The 18,630-nt window shown below is 45.7% G+C and overlaps 1 protein-coding gene across 2 annotated transcripts; it reads right to left on the bottom strand.

Annotated features, from left to right (window-relative positions):
* Positions 1-5,598: 5,598 nt before the first annotated feature.
* On the bottom strand, positions 5,599-15,960 carry LOC128418369 (urokinase plasminogen activator surface receptor-like). Of its 2 annotated transcripts, XM_053397976.1 has the most exons (7): positions 15,829-15,960; positions 14,323-14,442; positions 12,474-12,608; positions 10,864-11,004; positions 9,697-9,840; positions 8,923-9,060; positions 5,599-6,474 (listed from the first exon to the last, which is right to left on the bottom strand). In XM_053397976.1, the coding sequence occupies exons 1-7, from the start codon at positions 15,935-15,937 to the stop codon at positions 6,269-6,271; spliced, it is 993 nt and encodes a 330-aa protein (XP_053253951.1). In that variant the 5' UTR covers positions 15,938-15,960; the 3' UTR covers positions 5,599-6,268. The 2 variants fall into 2 exon arrangements, with proteins under 2 accessions (XP_053253951.1, XP_053253952.1); XM_053397977.1 differs by lacking the exon at positions 10,864-11,004.
* Between the last annotated feature and the right edge of the window lie 2,670 nt (positions 15,961-18,630).

Here is an 18,630-nt window from a genome sequence, read left to right as displayed (position 1 = left end):
TGGGGAGGCCCAGGGCAATCCAGGTTCAAATTCCTGCTCATCCTGAAAGCAAATTTGGTGATGTTGGGCCAGATTCTCACTTTCAATCCAACCTACCCCATAGGGTTGTTGAAATAATAAAACAGGAGGTAGACCATGAACAGTACTCTGTGCTCCATAGAGGGAGGACAGGAGAAAAATATAACTGCATAAATGAATGAAAATAGATGGAGAAATACAGAGAGGAAGCTGACTTAAGGGTGCATCCACACTCCTTCTTGTCCCATGCCTCGAAAGCTTGGGTCCAAGTAGTTCACCAATTGTCCTGTGTTTTATAGTCATGGATCTGAGCAGTTTTCTGTTTGCCCTGCTGCTTTCCAGGGAAAGCTCAGAATCAGAGCAAATGTCAAGCAGTGAAGAGTGGTTTTTCCCGGGGGGTGGGGATGCGACACAACAAGCAGAAATCTGGATGAGCCCAGAGGTCACTTCCAGGCAGGGGATGGTGGTGATTTGCAATAATTTAACATGCAACATTAAAAATGGCTTAAGACAACTTACAGTAAAAGGGCCATTCACATATTGCAAAAGTTTGCTTGTTTTTAACTGAGGGTCCCAGAATATCCATGCACATGTACGACAATTTGCGCTCGTGCTGCTATCAGGGTGGTCATACGCAATTGTGCTTTCAACACTGGTTGTGCCCCCAAGGTTTTGGGGTGATCATATTGCTTCCTTTCTAAGCAATGCCTATCCCGCAACTTCCTTGTGAAATCCCATAACTTTTTACACCACAAATGTTCTTGTTTGCCTTCCTTCTGCTTTTTGTTATGCCATAGCCCTTCTGGACAGCAATAATAAATTCACCACAAATGCACTATTATTGTGTCAAGACTGTGTTGCAGAATGCATCCACAGTAAAACGCCAGTCTCAAGGGTCCCTTGCTTGATTTCTCCTGGAAAGGGTAAATTCAGATGAAATGGCCAACAATGTCCTGCAGATGCTGTTTTTAAAAAAATGTTGCACACATGAGGAGCACCCATGATAGATACCTATCTGGAAGCACCCAGAGAGAAAGGGGGGTGGAGGTGACCGGTTAAGCCCAAAACAGCACATGGAATAACAATATTTAAAGCAGTTGCTATATTGCAGGTTGATGGGTGGATCTTGACTTTGAAGCCTGATGCTTTAGAGTTTTCTGTGTCTGTTCCTCAGAACTGGGGTTGGGGGTCCTCATAAACTTGTCAATAGTTCCTTGTCAAGGGCAAACAAGAGCCACATTCACACCATACATTTAAAGCACTTTGATACAGCTTTAAATAACCATGGCTTCCCTCAAAGCATTCTGGGAACCGTTGTCAGTTAAGGGTACTGAGAGCTGCTCCCCTCCCAAAGAGACCATACCCAGAGTGGTTTAACAATCCATCTTCACAGAGGACTCTGGGAATTGTAGCTCTGCAAGAGGAATAGAGGGCCTCCTAGCAGCTCTCAGAACCCTTAACAAACTACAGCTCCCACAATTCTTTGGGGGAAGCAGCGCCCTAGGTTCCTTCCTATCCAAGGTCTGTCTCTTACCTTGGACTCTGCTTTCAGATGCAAGGCTTTCTGGCTGGAGATACCATCCTCTTCTCTTCAGGAGTGACTCAGTTTCCCACTTCCCTGCGTTCCTTCCTCCTTTGAGGAGGAAGGGCTGAAACCGCCCTAAAAATAACCAGATGCCGGCGACTGTTCCAGAGCCAACTCCGCTCTGCTTTGCCAGAAAACACCGCTCCGATTCCAAGCTCTCGGCATGGTTCCCACAGTCATTTTTCATCTTCCAGAGTCCACGAGGGCCCTCCCCAAAGCCAGCAGGTTGCTGTGCCTCATTATTATCCTAATTACCTTGCATCACGGGAGGGTTCGGCCTTTTTATGAAACATGCTGTTTGGCTGCAGCTCAGCCCTGATGGTTTTAATTCACATCCGTAAGCGAAGGAGCAGCTTCCAGAGGGTGGGAGACGATGCATTAAGGCTCCTCCTGACTTGCTTGTGCAAAGACTACACCGTGGTTAGATGCCAGGTACTTCCAGAGAAATTGTTTGTCGATCATCCACCCTGATTTGTTTGCAGGGAGGTTGGAGACTGTGTTGGCTCCTTAACGAGCATCCTTTCTGCGTGGAGGTGTGATGCCCTTGCATCACAGGAAGTGTCAGTCACTTTCCAGCACATCTTCCCATCACTTTCCTTCTTGCACAACCCAAAGCGGGTTTGTTATGCAGGACCTCCCAATCGACTTCTCTCGCCCTTTTAAGAATGGCTGCTAGCCAAGGTGACTGTTCTACACCCACAGTAAGCCTCTAAACGCCAGCTTCTGAGATGCATGGGTGTGGAGATTGCACTTGTGCTCAGGCCCAGCTTCTCGGCTTCCCATAGGCATCTGGTTGGCCGCTGTGAGGTTAGATGGGCCTTTGGCATAGCTGTCAACTTACAGATTTGAAAATAAGGGACCAGCAGCCTCGAAAATAAGGGATCGGCAGCCAAAATAAGGGATTTTAGTCAAGCAGCCAAAATACGAAGTTAAAAGGGACCAGATAATTTTGGAGAGCAGCGTCGGCTTTTGGCCCTTCATTTCCAGAGATTGCTGCTCAAGACACCAGCTGATGAAACACTGCGAAATAACTACAAGCAGCAACCACTTTTTGCACAAAACAAAGTCCAAGCTACGAAGATGCTGCTGCAGTTCTGTATCTTTTCTCTCGTGCTCCATCTGCAGCTCTCAGTTCCATCAGGCGGGGCGGGAGGAAGAGGGGGGGAAATAGCGCCCGAAGTTAACCCGCAGATCAGACCATCTATGCTAGTCTACCACTACAAATATATGGGAGAAGCACTTGCGGTCCTTCCTCCGCTCTCCCCCTCTACGGTTAGCCCTTGGAACACCTGCCCGCGCCTCTGCCTCCGCCTCCGCCCCTACTCCTCTCTCTGAACTGCTTTCTCTATGGTTGCCCTCGCTCTCCTCTCAAGGCTCCTCAGCAATTCATAGGCCACGCCAGGCTGCCCATCTCATCCGGGTCCTTTGGTGGCACAGCCACAGTACGACCTAGTGGGAGCGGCAGCGGCGGGCAGAGGGGAGATCCCAGGCAGAGACGCTCAGTTTGGTGGCTGTGAGGAGGATGGCAGCGGAAGGGCCCGAGGCTCCCGCCAGTCCCGGCAGGGAGGGGCTCCCAGGGGCCGAGGCTGGTGAGAGGAGGCCAGAGGGGGGTGGGCCGGGCAACCAAGCAACACAGTTGGAGCCTCCCTCCTACCTGGCCGGCAGGGAGAGAGGGAGAAGAGCTGCTTCCTTTGAAACCCAGGAAATTTAAGGGACATCATCAATAAGGGACAGCAGCGGGACACGGAGCTGGGATAAAGGAGTTTCCCGCCAAATAAGGGACGGTTGACAGCTATGGCCTTTGGTTTGATCCAGCAGAACTCTCTTTATGTCCTATTGCTGGGGTGGAGAACCTCACGCCCAGGGTGTGTGTGGAATGCAACCTGCCATGTCTCTCTTTCTGGCCCTTGGGTCTCTCTCCCCACCATCATTCTTCTCTCCCGGCCAGCTAGAAAGGATCCCAAGAGACAAGGCAGTGAAAAAGCTCTGCCAGAGATTTAGGAGAGTCCTTGTGCGCTTTGGGTTTTGAAAATCCAAAAACATGCCCTTTTGGTGGGAGTGGGGGAGAGAGACATCATTTAATAAAATAGGAATACAGTGGACGCTCAGGTTGCAAACGTGATCTGTGCGGGATGCACATTTGCAACTCGCAGTGGTGCATTTGCACAAGAGCGGGTTGCAATTCGGCGCGTCTGCACATGTGCAAAGTGCAATTTAGCACTTCTGCGCATGTGCGACCGCCGAAACCCGTAAGTAACCCACTCCAGTACTTCCAGGTTTCGGCGGTCCGCAACCCAAAAAAACGCAACCTGAAGCATCTGTAAGCTGAGGTATGACTGTATAGGAAGCTGCTTTATATTGAGTCAAGTTTCTGATCCATCTAGCTTAGTATGTTGGAATAGATCAGCCAGTAGAGAATGAGACTCTTAATCTCAGCGTCGTGGGTTCAAGCCCCATGTTGGGCAAAAGATTCCTGCATTGCAGGCGGTTGGACCAGATGGCCCTCGTGGTCCCTTCCAACTCTGCAGTTCTATAACTTGATGATTCTGCAGCAGCTGTCTGGGATTTCAGACAAGATTCTCTCCCAGGCCTCCCGAGAAATGGCAAGGACTGAACCTGAGACCTTCTGCATGCAAAGCAGACGCTAAACAGGAGGGAGGTGTGCGTTTGTAGGTGAGCTTATTTTGAAATTAATGCTTCTGAAGGTCTTTGGCAAAAGCTGGCATCGGATCCCATGGGAACACATCCTTCTCTTGGCTTGCTAACATAACACAAACAAGTCGTAATTATTTTCTACTGCAAAATGTTAGTAGGGATGGTGCAGACCTCTGTGTGTGTGTGTGCACGCGTGCATGCACACACACGCACATGTTTAAGAAATTTAAGGACTGCAGCTCAGTGACTGAGCATCCACTTTGCATACAAAATTCAATTCCTGGCATCTCCAGGTGCAGTTGGGAAAGTCACTTACCTGAAGCCCTAGATAACTGCTGCCAGTCAGAGCCATAGAAAACACTGAGTTAGATGAGTCAATGGTTTGTCTCCTGGTATAAGCAACCTCCCGTGTTCTACACACACCCCTGTCTCTCTATGTGTGTGTGCGTGCACACACACACACACACACACTTATATCTTACCTCATACACACAAACACTTTCAGAACTAATTTCTTGGGCTGGCGTCTCCGTCAGGTTTCGTTTGCCATAATATATATGCATAATTCCTTAGGCTCGCTGTCACTCCGGCGAAACTGGTTTTGCAGGGTTTTGGAGCTGCAAAATTAAAAACTAACGCAACCCATTTAATAAGAGGCAAAAGTACACACTGCCACCAGTGATCCTTATTTCAAGTGGCCTTCAGTTCTCGGGGGGGGGGGGGAATGGTTGAAGCCTCTCTAAAAACAGGACTTGATGGCAAGCAATGCTGCACTCAGAATGGCCCTCTCTGACAACTTGAAGGGTTTTTTCATCAGGATCTAAATCTCTTAATTGTTGGCAATATTGAACAGTGGGTGCTTCTAGATGTGGATGACACAATCACTGCTGTTCTGCTTTTGGCCTGTGGAATAGCAGCTTTCCAGATTTCTAATAATCCAGAGTTAAGCAAACCATCCTTTCCATAGTGCAGAAGCATCCAATAGAAATATAGTGTGGAAGAATCCATCAGAAAGCATGAGAATGATTGTGAACCTGGAAAATGTAATATTTTGTCTTCCCAACCTACAGGCTTTGGTTTTTGTTGAGGTGTCCCTTAACATAACCACGTTTGAGACTTGTGTTTGTGAGCCTGCACGGATGTCCCTCATGCAGGCAGTGAGAAGATGAGACTCTTAAAAATCAAATGCCCACTCTAGCCAAGAAAGGGCATTGCATGTGAACAGTAGGTGTGGGAACCGCCCCTCCAAAAGCACCCTATTACGACATTGGGTGTTTTGTTTATTGTTTATTTAGTTCATAAAATTTTCATACCACTTAATTGGAAAAAAATAAAACAAAATTATCATTAAAAACAGCTATTTAAAATATTCCAAAAAAAATTAAAATCAACAATGAGCTAAAAAAAAGATTAAAACACACTTTGACATTCTACATATCTGGGTAGGCTTGCTTAAGCAAAAAGGCTCTTAGCAGACACTGAAAAGAGTACAATGAAGGCTGCTGGCTGATGTCAATAGGCAGGGATGCTGCCACAAGAAAAGGTCAATTTCTTACAAATATTTTGTGGCATCTGTAATTGAAGCAGTCAAGCAGGCATGCAATATGTGGGGTAAGACTGTTCGCAGGTAAATTGGTCCCAGGTTGTTAAGGGCTTTATATACCAATAGTAACTCTTTGAACGTGGCCCAGCAGCAAATTGGTAACTACTACAGGCCTCTGGACAAAGGTGTCCTCTTTTGACCAGGGTCTTAATCTTTTGCCGCAGCATTCTGCACTAACTGCAGCTTCCGGATCAAGCACAAGGAAAGCCCCACATGCTGCGCATTGCAGTAATCCAGTCTTGGCATGGCATATAGACAGTAGGGGAGCAGTGCTTCAGTGCCACCTCCTTCCAGGCAGATACAGGAGCCCCAGCAGCCGGCGAGCACCTATTCCCATGTATGCAACCAACCTTCAAAGACTGGCCCGATCCTTTATTGAAGGCTTACCCAGACAGCTGCCATTGTGGTCAAGCCATCCATGCCAGCCACCAGGCAGAAGCAGCCACCATCAGTAGCATCTGTGGGCCAGAAAGCTCGCCGGCTTGGTTGCAGAGGGAAGTTTTGCAACACTCAACAAAGGAATCCAGCTCCATCAGTTTGGAATAGATATCCTCGTAGCTGCTGCACATGGTCTCAGTGGCACAGCCTTTCTGAAGGGTCACAGTTCTGTTCTCTGGGAAAGAAGGAAGACAGGTTTTTTGGATTTTTCAAGGGCCACATTCCCTTCTGGGCAATCTTCTGAGGGCCGCATGGCAGCAGTGGGTGGAGCCAGAGGGGAAAGTGGGCAGGGCAACTAATGGAAGCTTCACCTTGTAGTGTAGGCTAGTTTCTACCCATACTTAAACAACCCTCTCCATTATCGAAGTTCAAGGACAGGCAAAAAAAGAGAGAGACGTGGCCTATGGAGAGTTCTGTAGAGCATGAACTCTTTACCTCAGGGTCGTGGGTTTGAGTCCCACAAGGAGAAAGATTTCTGCATTGCGGCAGGGTTGGACTATATGACCCTTGTGGTCCCTTCCAACTCTACAATTCTATGATTCTATGAAGGCCAAATAGAGATACAGTCGTACCTTGGAAGTCGAACGGAATCTGTTCCAGAAGTCCATTCGAATTCCAAAACGTTCGAAAACTGAAGTGCAGCTTCTGAATCTTCTGCAGCCAATCGGAAGCCTCGGGAGCCCCAACGGATGCTCGGCTTCCATAAACCAGTGTTTTTTTCTGGGGGGTGAGGGGGGACGCATACCCCTAAACATTTTGTGAATCTAACTTTGGCCTCATTGAGGGGCAGTCTTTCTTTCTTTCTTTCTTTCTTTCTTTCTTTCTTTCTTTCTTTTAAATGAACAAAAATTCACCCAAAAAGTAAAAACAGTAATATATGTTACATCAGATCACAATAAATTATTCTTACATCTATAACATAAGAAGTATTTCAATATGAGTAGGAAAAGGAGAGTACCCCTACTCACTGCCAAAAATAGTTCGCAAACTGGAGCAGTCACTTCCGGGTTTGCGACGTTCGGGAGCCAAAACATTCAGGAACTAAGCTGTTTGAAAACCAAGGTACGACTGTACCTGGTGGCTCCCCACTCCTAAATTGGAGATTTTTAGAGCAGCGTAAAACCTGCATCACATTCCACCTATGGACACTAGAGGGCGAAATGGTCCTCTTATACTAAGACATTTCCTACAAGTAAAGAATGAGTGAGAAATTGAGGGGCCCTCCAAAAAAAGGATGTTTTATTGCAGGTGTATTCTGCAACATGTTCTTAACACAAGGATGGTGCATCTGTGGTGGATTTGCTCTGTGATGCTTCCCCAATGCTGCCACATCCTTGCTTTAAAACTCAACCAAAGCAGGACAAAAATAAACCAGAACGTTTGTGGCATAAATAGTTATGGAGGTAGGCACTCATTGGAAATGAAGCAGTGTGGTTTCCCCAAAACAGATGCAATGCTCAATCTTTTGAAAACGGGATAGCGTGTGCAAACGCCTTGATAGCATCAGGAGCACAAATCAATACGGAGGTGAAATTAAAAGGATGTCTTCAGAGGCCGTGAAATTGACCAGAATCTGCGTGCTTCACTGTGGGAGGCTTATCTGGGATCAGGGCAACCTAAACCCTTTGCTTTGGTGCTTTCTACATGTCTGATGTTGGAGAGGCACACCTAATCCACCCAAAAAGGAAGACTCCAGAATGTTTGTTTACCCACACTTTTATAACACTTTAACTGTCAAGGTTTCCCCTCGCCCGCCGAGAATCCAGGGAACTGTAGTTTGTTAAGGGTACAGTACTGAGAATTTTTAGGAGACCCCCCTCCTACCACCCTCACAGGACTACAATTCCCAGAGTGGCCCAAGTAAAAGGGTTGGTTGTTAAAACCACTTTTAAATCCATGGCGTGGGTGGTACAAAAGCAAGAATCTCCTGTCCTCAAAGGAACCCGGCTCCTTGTGTCTCTGCATGAATAACCAAGTTCAGATGTCGATAAAAGAAGGGACACCAAGAACAGTGACTCACACAGAGAAGCGATGGGGCACCTCACCTTAGAACAGGTCACTTGACTGCATCCTCTCTGTCAGGAATTATTTCCTACCTGACGGAGAGGTGTTGCAGAATTAATTGCTCCTGGCACAATGGTACCTCGGTTTTCGAACGTAATCCATTCCGGAAGACCGTTTGACTTCTGAAACGTTTGAAAACCGAGGCGCAAAGGGCATTCTGCAAATTCAATGGAGAAAAAAACTCAGCGGAAGCCATTCGACTTCCGAGGAGTGTTCAAAAACGGAAGCATTTACTTCTGGGTTTTCGGCGTTCAAAACTGAAACGTTCAGCTTCCAAGACAATGAAAAACTGAGGAACCACTGTAGATACTGATTGGGATGGATCAAAGCCAGAACAAAGATGTAACAAATAACCTCCTCTGTGTATGGAGACTCTCCTTGTTTAAGGTAATTTCACATGGCCCCCAAGCAGTGTGTCCCAAAGGATGGATTCCTAGCAGCAGTTTTTCTGATCCATGCTACTCTCTAACTCTTTGAGATAAGGAGTTGTGCCCTCTTTAGCATCTGATCAGGCCAACAGGCATACTTCCCAGTCCTCTGTATACGCACCCTTTCTTACCTCTGTCGATGACACGTACGCACTGATCCATGACTCCTGTGCAATTTAAAACTTGCAGTCTGTCCTGAGCGCACTCCCCATGCCCAGACTCCTGGCAAGTATAGCATTGCAGCCCATTGGGCTGTCCGGAAGTTATGACTGTAGAGTAAAAAAAGTGGGGGGGGGACTTTAGTGATGATGATCTATTCAATTTCTTAAGTCACCTTTCTCCAAAATGCCTCAAGGCGACTTACAGAAATGATGGGTTTTATGCAATGCTGCACCAGCAGGGTTCTGCTGGCCCTCTCCTCTGCGCTGGGCTCAACACTCAGACTCTCCCCCCCCCCCCCGATGATGCAACATCATACACATGAAGCCACAGAAGTGTAAAGTTGAAAAGGACCCCACGGGTCATCTAGTCCAACCCCCTGCAATGCAGGAATCTCATCTAAAGCATCCCTTACAGAAATAGTGCATGCAATGCGCACCAGTGTGTGACATGCGCTGGACCCTCTCAATCTTGGGCACAAGACAGCACCTCTATCTTCTGAAAAATGAGTACAATTTTTACCTAAATTAAACATTCTGTGGATTTCCTATTTTTCAAAATATTAATTTGGAAGAGGCGCGACGACTTTCCTGCAGCTCTCCTGTTCATTGCCATGGGGCTTGTGCTGGGGGACTTTCCTGCAGACTGTGTCCTAGATTGTTATTATTTGCCATACAGGCAGGATCCTACACCCAGGCGGTACCTACCTGACAGAAGGTTATCAGAGCACGGCGATTGTCATTTACCTGGGAAGCTCCCGTTGTTGCAGTTGGAACTGCTGCAGACCTTTTGCTCAACAAAGGCAAAATCTCTCCCGATCTGGTACGCCACCAATGTGTCCTTAAAGGAACTGCCTCCACATCCCTTTATGATGGGTTCTGTTTCTTCACCTGGAGAAGCAATCATCAAGTGATGTCCACACAAAACAGGGCCGTTTTTGGATTTAAGAAATGCAGCTAGTACATTGTATTCCAATGGACACTCCACTTTTAACTCCATTTATTATCTCACTAAATACATATTACAGCTTCTCCATATACTGTGTATGTTTAAATTTGCATGGTGGGTGTTATTTTGCTGTTCTGTGGAACATCTTCCACAGTATCCACTGCCCTTTAGCACTGAGGCCCTGTTCCTTTTTTGCAATTAGCTGGAAGTGCAATTAAAACAGATTTCACACAGAACTTAATATAGTTCTATATTATCCAGCAATGCCAATGGCCAAGATCCATCTATGCCTCCTCAAAAGTAAGCCCCTTTCAGCAAAGGTCTCTTGTAATTTGAAGTTTCCAGTTAGCTGGCTCCACTCATTTCATTGCATGGATATGGGATAGTGGTGCATTGCCCCTTAATTGCCCCATATTTGTCAGTTTCCGTTCCCCACTGTAGCGGAGGAGAGTAGCAGATTATTTGCTTCCTGTTTTTTTCTTTCCTTTCTTTTATGCTAAATAGCTCTTTTTCACTATAAAAGGAGTATAAAAATATGCAAGGAAATTGGTAATTAAACTACCGACCCACCAAGCAGGAAACAGAAGCCCTCTAAGAAGGGGCAATTTATCATGAATCCAGCAGGAAGAAGTAAAATGGTGAGAACAAAAAAACAGAAAGCATTTAATTAAAGGAACAGTTGCCTCTAAAGGTTTTCATAGTGCTTTGCCTGTCCAGCCTAGAAAGAACAGCTCTGCAATTGCATTTTATTGCAAAACACACACAGTCTTAAAAACATAGGAGAGCAACTCAGAAATATGTTTTTCCAACACCATGTGCATCATTTGCAGTGGTGATTACGCAGCAGGTTGCGGTTGCAGAGGTTTCCCTGCACCTATTGGCTAGTGACCATCACATCCTTAGCGATGCTTTAGTCTCTCCTATCCCTTTGCGCTGTGAATGCTTTGGTACCCACTTGGCAATACCTGGCAGGAGGTGCTGGGAGATCTGCACGCACTGGTCTTCACTCCCATAGCATGGCTCTGTGGGCGCATTGTGGCCACATTCAGCTGCGCTCCCGATGCAGCTTTGACACTGCACACCATTTTTTGATCCATTTCTGTGAACTGTTGGAAGCAACAGTGAGCAGCAGGGGGAAGAGACAGAGATCATCAGTTTCCAGTCCATTTTGCCACCTGAGGCAAAATGGAAATTGCCACCTACTGCCCCCCTCACCCACATGCCCACCATTTCTGCCGCCTTCTCCCAGCTCTCAGCAAACTTGGCAAAAGCCAGAGCACTCCTCAGAGCATTGCCATTCAGCTCTCCCCGCCCCAGGGAGGGGTCACCTGATCAGCAACATGGCATGCAGGAACACCCTGGCTGTCACCAAACTCAACAGGAGCCAGGGTGCTCCTCAAAGCATTCCACCTGGGAAAGATAAGCAGCAACACTGTACGCTGTAACACCTCCCTCTTGGCAGCAGAAGAGGTGGGGCAGGCAGAATGCTGCCTCTTGCACTTCTGCCACCTGAGGCAGACTCTTCACCCTACTTCATGGGCAGGCCGGCTCTGTCACATCCCCTAATTAGAGGCCCTTCTCTGTGTGTTCCCTCTGGCAGATGATGTATGAGGATGAGAAAATGGGCCTTTTCTGTAGTATGTGGAATACTATCTCCATGAAGGCTTGCCGGGCACCAACACTGATAACTTTTCAGTGTTAACCTTTTTCTTTGCAGCAGTTGGTGATTGGTTTCTTTTTCCTTGGGGAGCTGTTCTGTGGTGGCCAGACCTACATTAGGGGGGTGGAGGGGTTGGGTTGCAAGTTCTCCGTTGATTTCAGCATGTCTACTCAGAGTAGGACTGGCTTTGGATGCAACGCAATAGGTTTTGGCTTTCAATTGTTTTGTTTTTCATGTTCTATATAGCTTGCTTTGCTCTGTCACTTTGAGACACTTGTGCAAAGAGGAGAACATGCTGAAGAAGAAGAAGAAGAAGAAGAAGAAGAAGAAGAAGAAGAAGAAGAAGAAGAAGAAGAAGAAGAAGAAGAAGAAGAAGAAGAAGTTTTATTATTAGGAATTCATTAGGGAAAATGTTCCATCAGCACAAGTATTCCAGCTTGCTCTGACACAGTGTTTCTCAGCCTGTGGGTCCCCAGATGTTGTTGGACTACAACTCCCATCTTCCCTGACCACTGGTCATGCTGGCTAGGAATGATGGGAGTTGTAGTCCAACAACATCTGGGGACCCACAGGCTGAGAAACACTGTGACAGAACATTATTCCCTCTCCTGCCCCTGAATACTATTGTGCCCCCCACAGATTGCAAGCCAATTTCAGGCAGCACACCAAGGAAAAGGAGAGGGAAGCCCCACTCTGCTAGCAGAAGTTCTTGCATGGACGTTCACTAGCGGGACTAATTAGTTGAATAGGCTTATTTATTATTATTATTATTATTATTATTATTATTATTATTATTCACTGGCAAAGCACTGAGGTGATGTTTTCATGAAAGTGTTTATCACTGCCCCCAACATAGCCTCACGGCTAAATTCAGATCACATCAACATGGGCATGCACCATTTCTGTACCACATACCATCACGTGTCAGAGGCTGGCATAGATCAAAGGAGCAACAAATCATTGACCAGCTTAAAGATCCCCTGTTCCCTTTATGATAGCGGCGGCACAAATTTGAGTCGCCACAGCCCAGTTTCACCGTTCCTGCATCCACTGCAAAAAAAAGATCAAACAAAAGAGTTAAGCCATTTCCAGCATAGGGTGCTATTGCAAGTGTCATATTAGATTTGCAAAGGATGTTATGCCTGGTCCAGGTCCAGTGTAAATAATTTTGTAAATAAACTCAAAGAAGAAGAAGAAGTGGGGCCTTGAAATTTCCCACTGCTGGTGAGCAGACTGGCAGGTGCACAGGTCCCCTGGTCAGTTTTCACCTCTGTGGTGAGATGTACTTTAATTAAAGTACAGTGGTACCTCAGGTTACAGATGTTTCAGGTTACAGATACTTCAGGTTACAGACTCCACTAACTCAGAAATAGTACCTCGGGTTAAGAACTTTGCTTCAGGATGAGAACAGAAATTGTGAGGCAGTGGGAGGCCCCATTAGCTAAAGTGGTACCTCAGGTTAAGAACAGTTTCAGGTTAAGAACGGACCTCCAGAACAAATTAAGTTCTTAACCAGAGGTACCACTGTACAGAGATTTTTTACGTTATAGCAAGTATTTAAACTATGGGAAATGCTTGAATTATGGGACTAAGCTGTGTCAGCCAGAGGACCACATTCTTGGTAACCTTCCACAGGTCACATGCCAGCGGTGGATCGGGTGAGAGGCAAAAGTGAGTGCAGAAGCAAAGGCAAATTTCACCTTTGTACAGTAGGCAAGTTTCTGCATGCATTCACACACCCTTCGTTGTCCTTCACCCAAGGAAGCATTATCAGGGTCCAAGGACACATTCCAGCAAGGCAGACACACTCAAGCATAATCTTGAAGGGCTGTAGCCTGAGAACAGTTGCAAGAGCCAAACAGAGAGAGTAGGAGAGTCACATTCACCCCCTGGGGCTGAGATTCCCTACTGCTGCTCTATATCCTTCCATGACAGATGCTCAGAGGCCTGCTGCTTCCAACCATCAATGATCCTGGAGCAATGCAGAGCATCTTGCCCAACCCCATTTCCTCACCAGACGTTGGCCAGCTGCTGCCTCTTGTTAAATTTTGAGGAATGTCCATAGAGAGGCATGAGCCCCAATCAAATGGTCGCTAATGCACTTCTGATCTCCTGCCACTGTCTGAATAACAGTGTCCACCTGTCCCTATTTTCCAGGGACAGTCCCAGATTTATAGAAGCCGTCCCGGTTTCCTATTTGGTACCCAAATGTCCCTCTTTTTCTTAGGATGTCCTTATTTTCATCGGAGGAATGGTGGAGGATATGGGGTTATGCAATCCCCAAGCCAAGAGCCAGTGTGGTGTAGTGGTTAAGAGCAGTAGACTCGTAATCTGGGGAACCAGGTTCACTTCCCCGCTCCTCCACATGCAGCTGCTGGGTGACCTTGGGCCAGTCAGACTTCTCTGAAGTCTCTCAGCCCCACTCACCTCACAGAGTGTTTGTTGTGGGGGAGGAAGGGAAAGGAGAATGTTAGTCGCTTTGAGACTCCTTAGGATAGTGATAAAGCAGGATATCAAATCCAAACTCTTCTATACAACCTTTAGAAGGCAGCCCTGTCTAGGGTAGGTTTTTTTTGTAATGTTTAACATTTTATTATTATGTTTATATATTGAAATCTGCCCAGAGCACCTGGAGCAACCCAGTCAGGTGGGTGGGGTATAAATAATAAAATTATTACTATTATTATTATTATTATTATTATTATTATTATGGAAGGGGACATCCCTATTTTCATTGGAGGAATGTTGGAGGGTATGCACTTACAACCAGCGTAGTCCTTGGTCTCAATGAAGCAAGCGTCTTGAGACTGCTCACAAACCTCCACTTCGTTCTTTGCACACTTCCCGTTCTTGCTCAAGCACTTCTGGCATGTCAAGCTGTCAGCTGGAGAAAGACACAAAGATAATGTCTGCTTTTTCCATGCTACCTTAACCTGCGCTGGGGATGCAGAGACCCTCTCAGAGGCCCAGAGAGGCCACTTCCAGCTTTTGAGATTCTAAGTCATAAGAACAGCTAGTAGCAGTTTGTTCATATAGTTAACCGATTTCATCGCGGAATAAGCTTGTGCCATCTGAACAGATATATTTCTCTTTATACTATATTTGCACCAGTCTGTCTTCACCCTGTTTTCATGGGCTGTCTCCCAAGGTTCTAAAAGTGGGGGAAGGAAGAGGGGCGGGAAGAAAAAGTAGGGGGATCCATATCTGTATTAAGTGACTTGGAGAGGAAGAAAGGTCCCTGCGTGTGTGACAGTTGTAGTCTTCTGTGGACAGGGGGGAAAGCGAAGGGAGGAACTGGGGAAGAGGCAGGTGGAATTGGGTTAAAAGTGGCATTTGGAGGAATGGGATGTAAGGAGGAAGGGAGGACAGTTTCAGGGCTCTGGGTAAGAACTACTTGTCAGTTTCTTCCTCCTTAGTCTCAAATTCCTCTAAGAAATTCCTCTAAGGAAGAAGAAAGGTATGGGCAAAAGCTGGCTTAGTTGCCCCTGCCTGTCATTGCCTCTGACTCTTCCTGTATTGGGCTCTAGCGCCACCTACTGTTGGGCTCCTTGCCTTCTGCCCTACCAGTCCAATGCAAACCAACCACCACTTCTGCTTCAACTAATGTTTCAACCCCGCCCCTCTGATCTTGGTGGGATCTGAGCTCAATGACGGCTTCAATCTTATGCACCATCTGAGAGTAAGCACTGTGAGTGCTGCTTCTGGAAAAGAAAAAGTAACATGCATATGATTGCATTGTAAAGTTAGCTATATGGTGGTCGAACAAATTTCCTGTGGCTTTTGCAAACTAAAGTTGAAAGCTCAAATTTTCTGGGGGGTGGGGAGAGCTGGAATAGAGGAGCCCTTAATAAAATCCAATAGCCCCTTTCTCCGGCCCACAAGTTTTAGCCATATTTATGACCCCCTCCTATAGCTGGTGACACAGGAAGTCCTATGGAGTTCAATGGGACATACTCTCATTTCAATGTATATAGGATTTCAGCCTAAGTGAGACAACACAAAGGGTAAGGGGGATGAAGCTATTCTGCCCCTTCCCCTGTAATCTAAGTACCACAAAAGTCCACTTCTAGAGGGCTAAAGAATTAATTGCAATATATTGTATAGCTGCATATCTTTCAGACATCTTAGTCCCCATCCACCTGAATTGTCCTCTATGCAAGCTTGGCTGAAGTTAGCAGGGCTTGGCCCAAGAGGTGCTCTCAATAGATCAACCCACTCAGTTCCCACATCACACAATGTGCACATGCAGCCAGATGCACCTGAGACTTACCTGCATCAAGGCAGAATATGAAGATCACAAGGGACACCTGAAACTTCATGGCAGCTTTGATGTTCAGATGAGGAGGAGCAAACCTGGCTTGCTTCAGAGGTGAGGGCATGTCAGGGAGCTGACTTCAGAAACATAGAAGGGTGTGTTTGAAACCTTCAGAACAGGAGATGATGAAGGGAAGAACTGGAAAGAACAGGGGGAAACTGGCGCTTTAGGTCTTTTATTGTGGGAAGGAAGAGCACTGCAAAGATGCACAGATGACTCTGTCTGTAAGCGAATGGTACAAATTTGCATTCAAGCACCGATTTATTGATTACAATTATATCCTGCTCTTCCAATCCAAGGAGCCCAGGGTGGCAAACAGATAAACAATTTAAAAACAATGCAAAAAACATTTTAGAACAGTTGATGACATTCTAAAAACAATTGCAGTTAAAACAAAAAAAAATTTTCCTCCCAGTAGCACCTTAAAGACCAACTAAGTTAGTTCTTGGTATGAGCTTTCGTGTGCATGCACACTTCTTCAGATACACTGAAAGAGAAGATGCCAGATCCTTCTATATAGTGAGAAGGTGGGGAGGGGTATTACTATATAGAAGGATCTGGCATCTTCTGTTTCAGTGTATCTGAAGAAGTGTGCATGCACACGAAAGCTCATACCAAGAACTTAGTTGGTCTTTAAGGTGCTACTGGAAGGAAAAAAAATTTTTGTTATGACTATGGCAGACCAACACGGCTACCTATCTGTAATTGCAGTTAAAAACATCTCAAAGCAGTTACAATTAAAAACATGCTTCCAATCAATGATCTCGAGGTTGCCAGGAATAGTATTCTTCAGCCACCAAATGCCTGGGTAAACAGGACTGTTTTCAGATTCCTCCTGGAAGTTGGTAATAATGGAGACAGGTACACTGCACTAGGGGGGTCATTCCACAACTGAGGAACTACCACTGTAAAGGGCCTTTTAGATGCATAGATGCATCTGGGCAAATTACTGTAAGATGCTGGATTGCTGAGGTCTTGCCTATCTGCAGTGCCCCCAGACACTCTGTAAGCAAAATAAAACTTTCTAATTTTTACATTTTACAACAGGGAGGGTTCATGGAAATGACCCAAAGGGTCACCCTCTAGCAGCACCCTAACATGGAAATCCAGTTTCCCAGCTAATTTTCATCACCCTCCTTACAGAACTTGGGATGGAGAAAGTTCCCAGCAGTTGCTATCTCAAATAAGAGACTTTGAGCTAGCAACACCTGTCCGTTTCAGACTCAGGAGGTACCTGTTCACTTAAGACTTCGGGAAGAGGGAGAAATTGGATTCAGTTTGCATCTGAAGGCAAAACTAATCACACTCTGTGAAACAATATGCATTCCGAAAACCAACCACCCTTCCACATTTTAATTTTACAATGCGATTCTGCAAAAATGTACATGCTAAAGTGTATATTCACTAATGTGCTTCTTAGTGAAGCTAACATACTAAAATGCTGCTGAGTTTTCTAATTGCAGACTGTTGTAGAAATGCGGACAACTGAATTTAAGAGTGGGGAAACGGGAAACTGTAATTGGCCAATTTGCCATTCCCTCTTACAGTTTAAATTAAATGAAGAAGATGATTTCTTCTAAGTTTCATCCAGAACAGACCCATTGAAATTAACGGGCTTAATATAATCATGCAAATTAATTTCAGTGGTCTGCTTTGAGTAAAACTTAACAGGATACCACCCAATGCTACTGAAAATGACTTAATCGCTGATCAGCTCCACCCCCACACTTACCAGTTGTGGTTGATTTTTGCAGAGGCACAAATGGATCTCCCTGCAGGTCAGTCTCATTACCTTGTGGTTCATATGCTGTTAAGTGCTTATCCCAAACGCATCTCTGTGCCTTATCTTCTGCCTCCCATCCACACAGGAGCCTGGCCATATGGCCCACACCCCTTCCTCCCCGTCATCAATGCCACTCCCGCGCTTCCATGAATCGAGAACGTTTATCATATCCAAATACGACCGAGTTCACTGCACCAAGTTGGAACATGTCATTTCTGAGGAACTGGATTGTTGCGACATGTGCCGCCACTTGGCCAACACACGAGGATTGGGAAGTCTGGGCAATCTTGAAAAACCTCATCAGAACAGTTTCTGTTTAGCAGCCACAGACCAACAGTCATTAATTATCCAACTCTCTTTCTAGCAGCCTTAAAATGTAAACCCAGGTCAGGGGCCCAGCGTGGCCCTCGTGGTGTTGCAGGATTACAGAAGTTGGCCAGCCCTTCCATTAGGCAGACTGAGGCAAAGACCTCAGGCGGTGGGGTGGACATGTAAAAGGGTATTGGGAAATGATCTATGATGAATTGAAAAAAATGTTTAAAAGTACTTTCCAAAAAAAAAGTACTTTGGGGATAATTCAGTCTGAAATCCCCAGGTGTCAAAAAATGTTATTTATGTATGCAACAGCTGTGGCCTGTGTTTTGTTAGCCCCAAAATGGAAAACGAGCGAGGTCCCAACCAAAGAAGAATGGCTACTTAAGTTGACAGAATATGCACAACTTGCAGACTTAACATATAGAATAAGAGAACAAGAAGAACATGCGTTTAGAGAAGATTGGAAAACATTTATTGAATATATGGAAAATAATTGGGTACAGCTGAAAAAGCTGGTGGCATTAAGATAAATTAAACAGTGTAAATAAGTTTTGATGGATGCAATAATGGAAAACTGACTGGTATAGTGTTTGTAAAATATGCAAGGATTTAAGATATGTAAAATGAACCATGGAAAGAAAATAAGCGATGCCATTGAT

Source organism: Podarcis raffonei, chromosome 8, assembly GCF_027172205.1.
Source record: "Podarcis raffonei isolate rPodRaf1 chromosome 8, rPodRaf1.pri, whole genome shotgun sequence".
NCBI classification, from domain to species: domain Eukaryota; kingdom Metazoa; phylum Chordata; class Lepidosauria; order Squamata; family Lacertidae; genus Podarcis; species Podarcis raffonei.
Note: the sequence above shows the minus strand (reverse complement) of the source record. Positions and strands in the feature narration are given on the sequence as shown.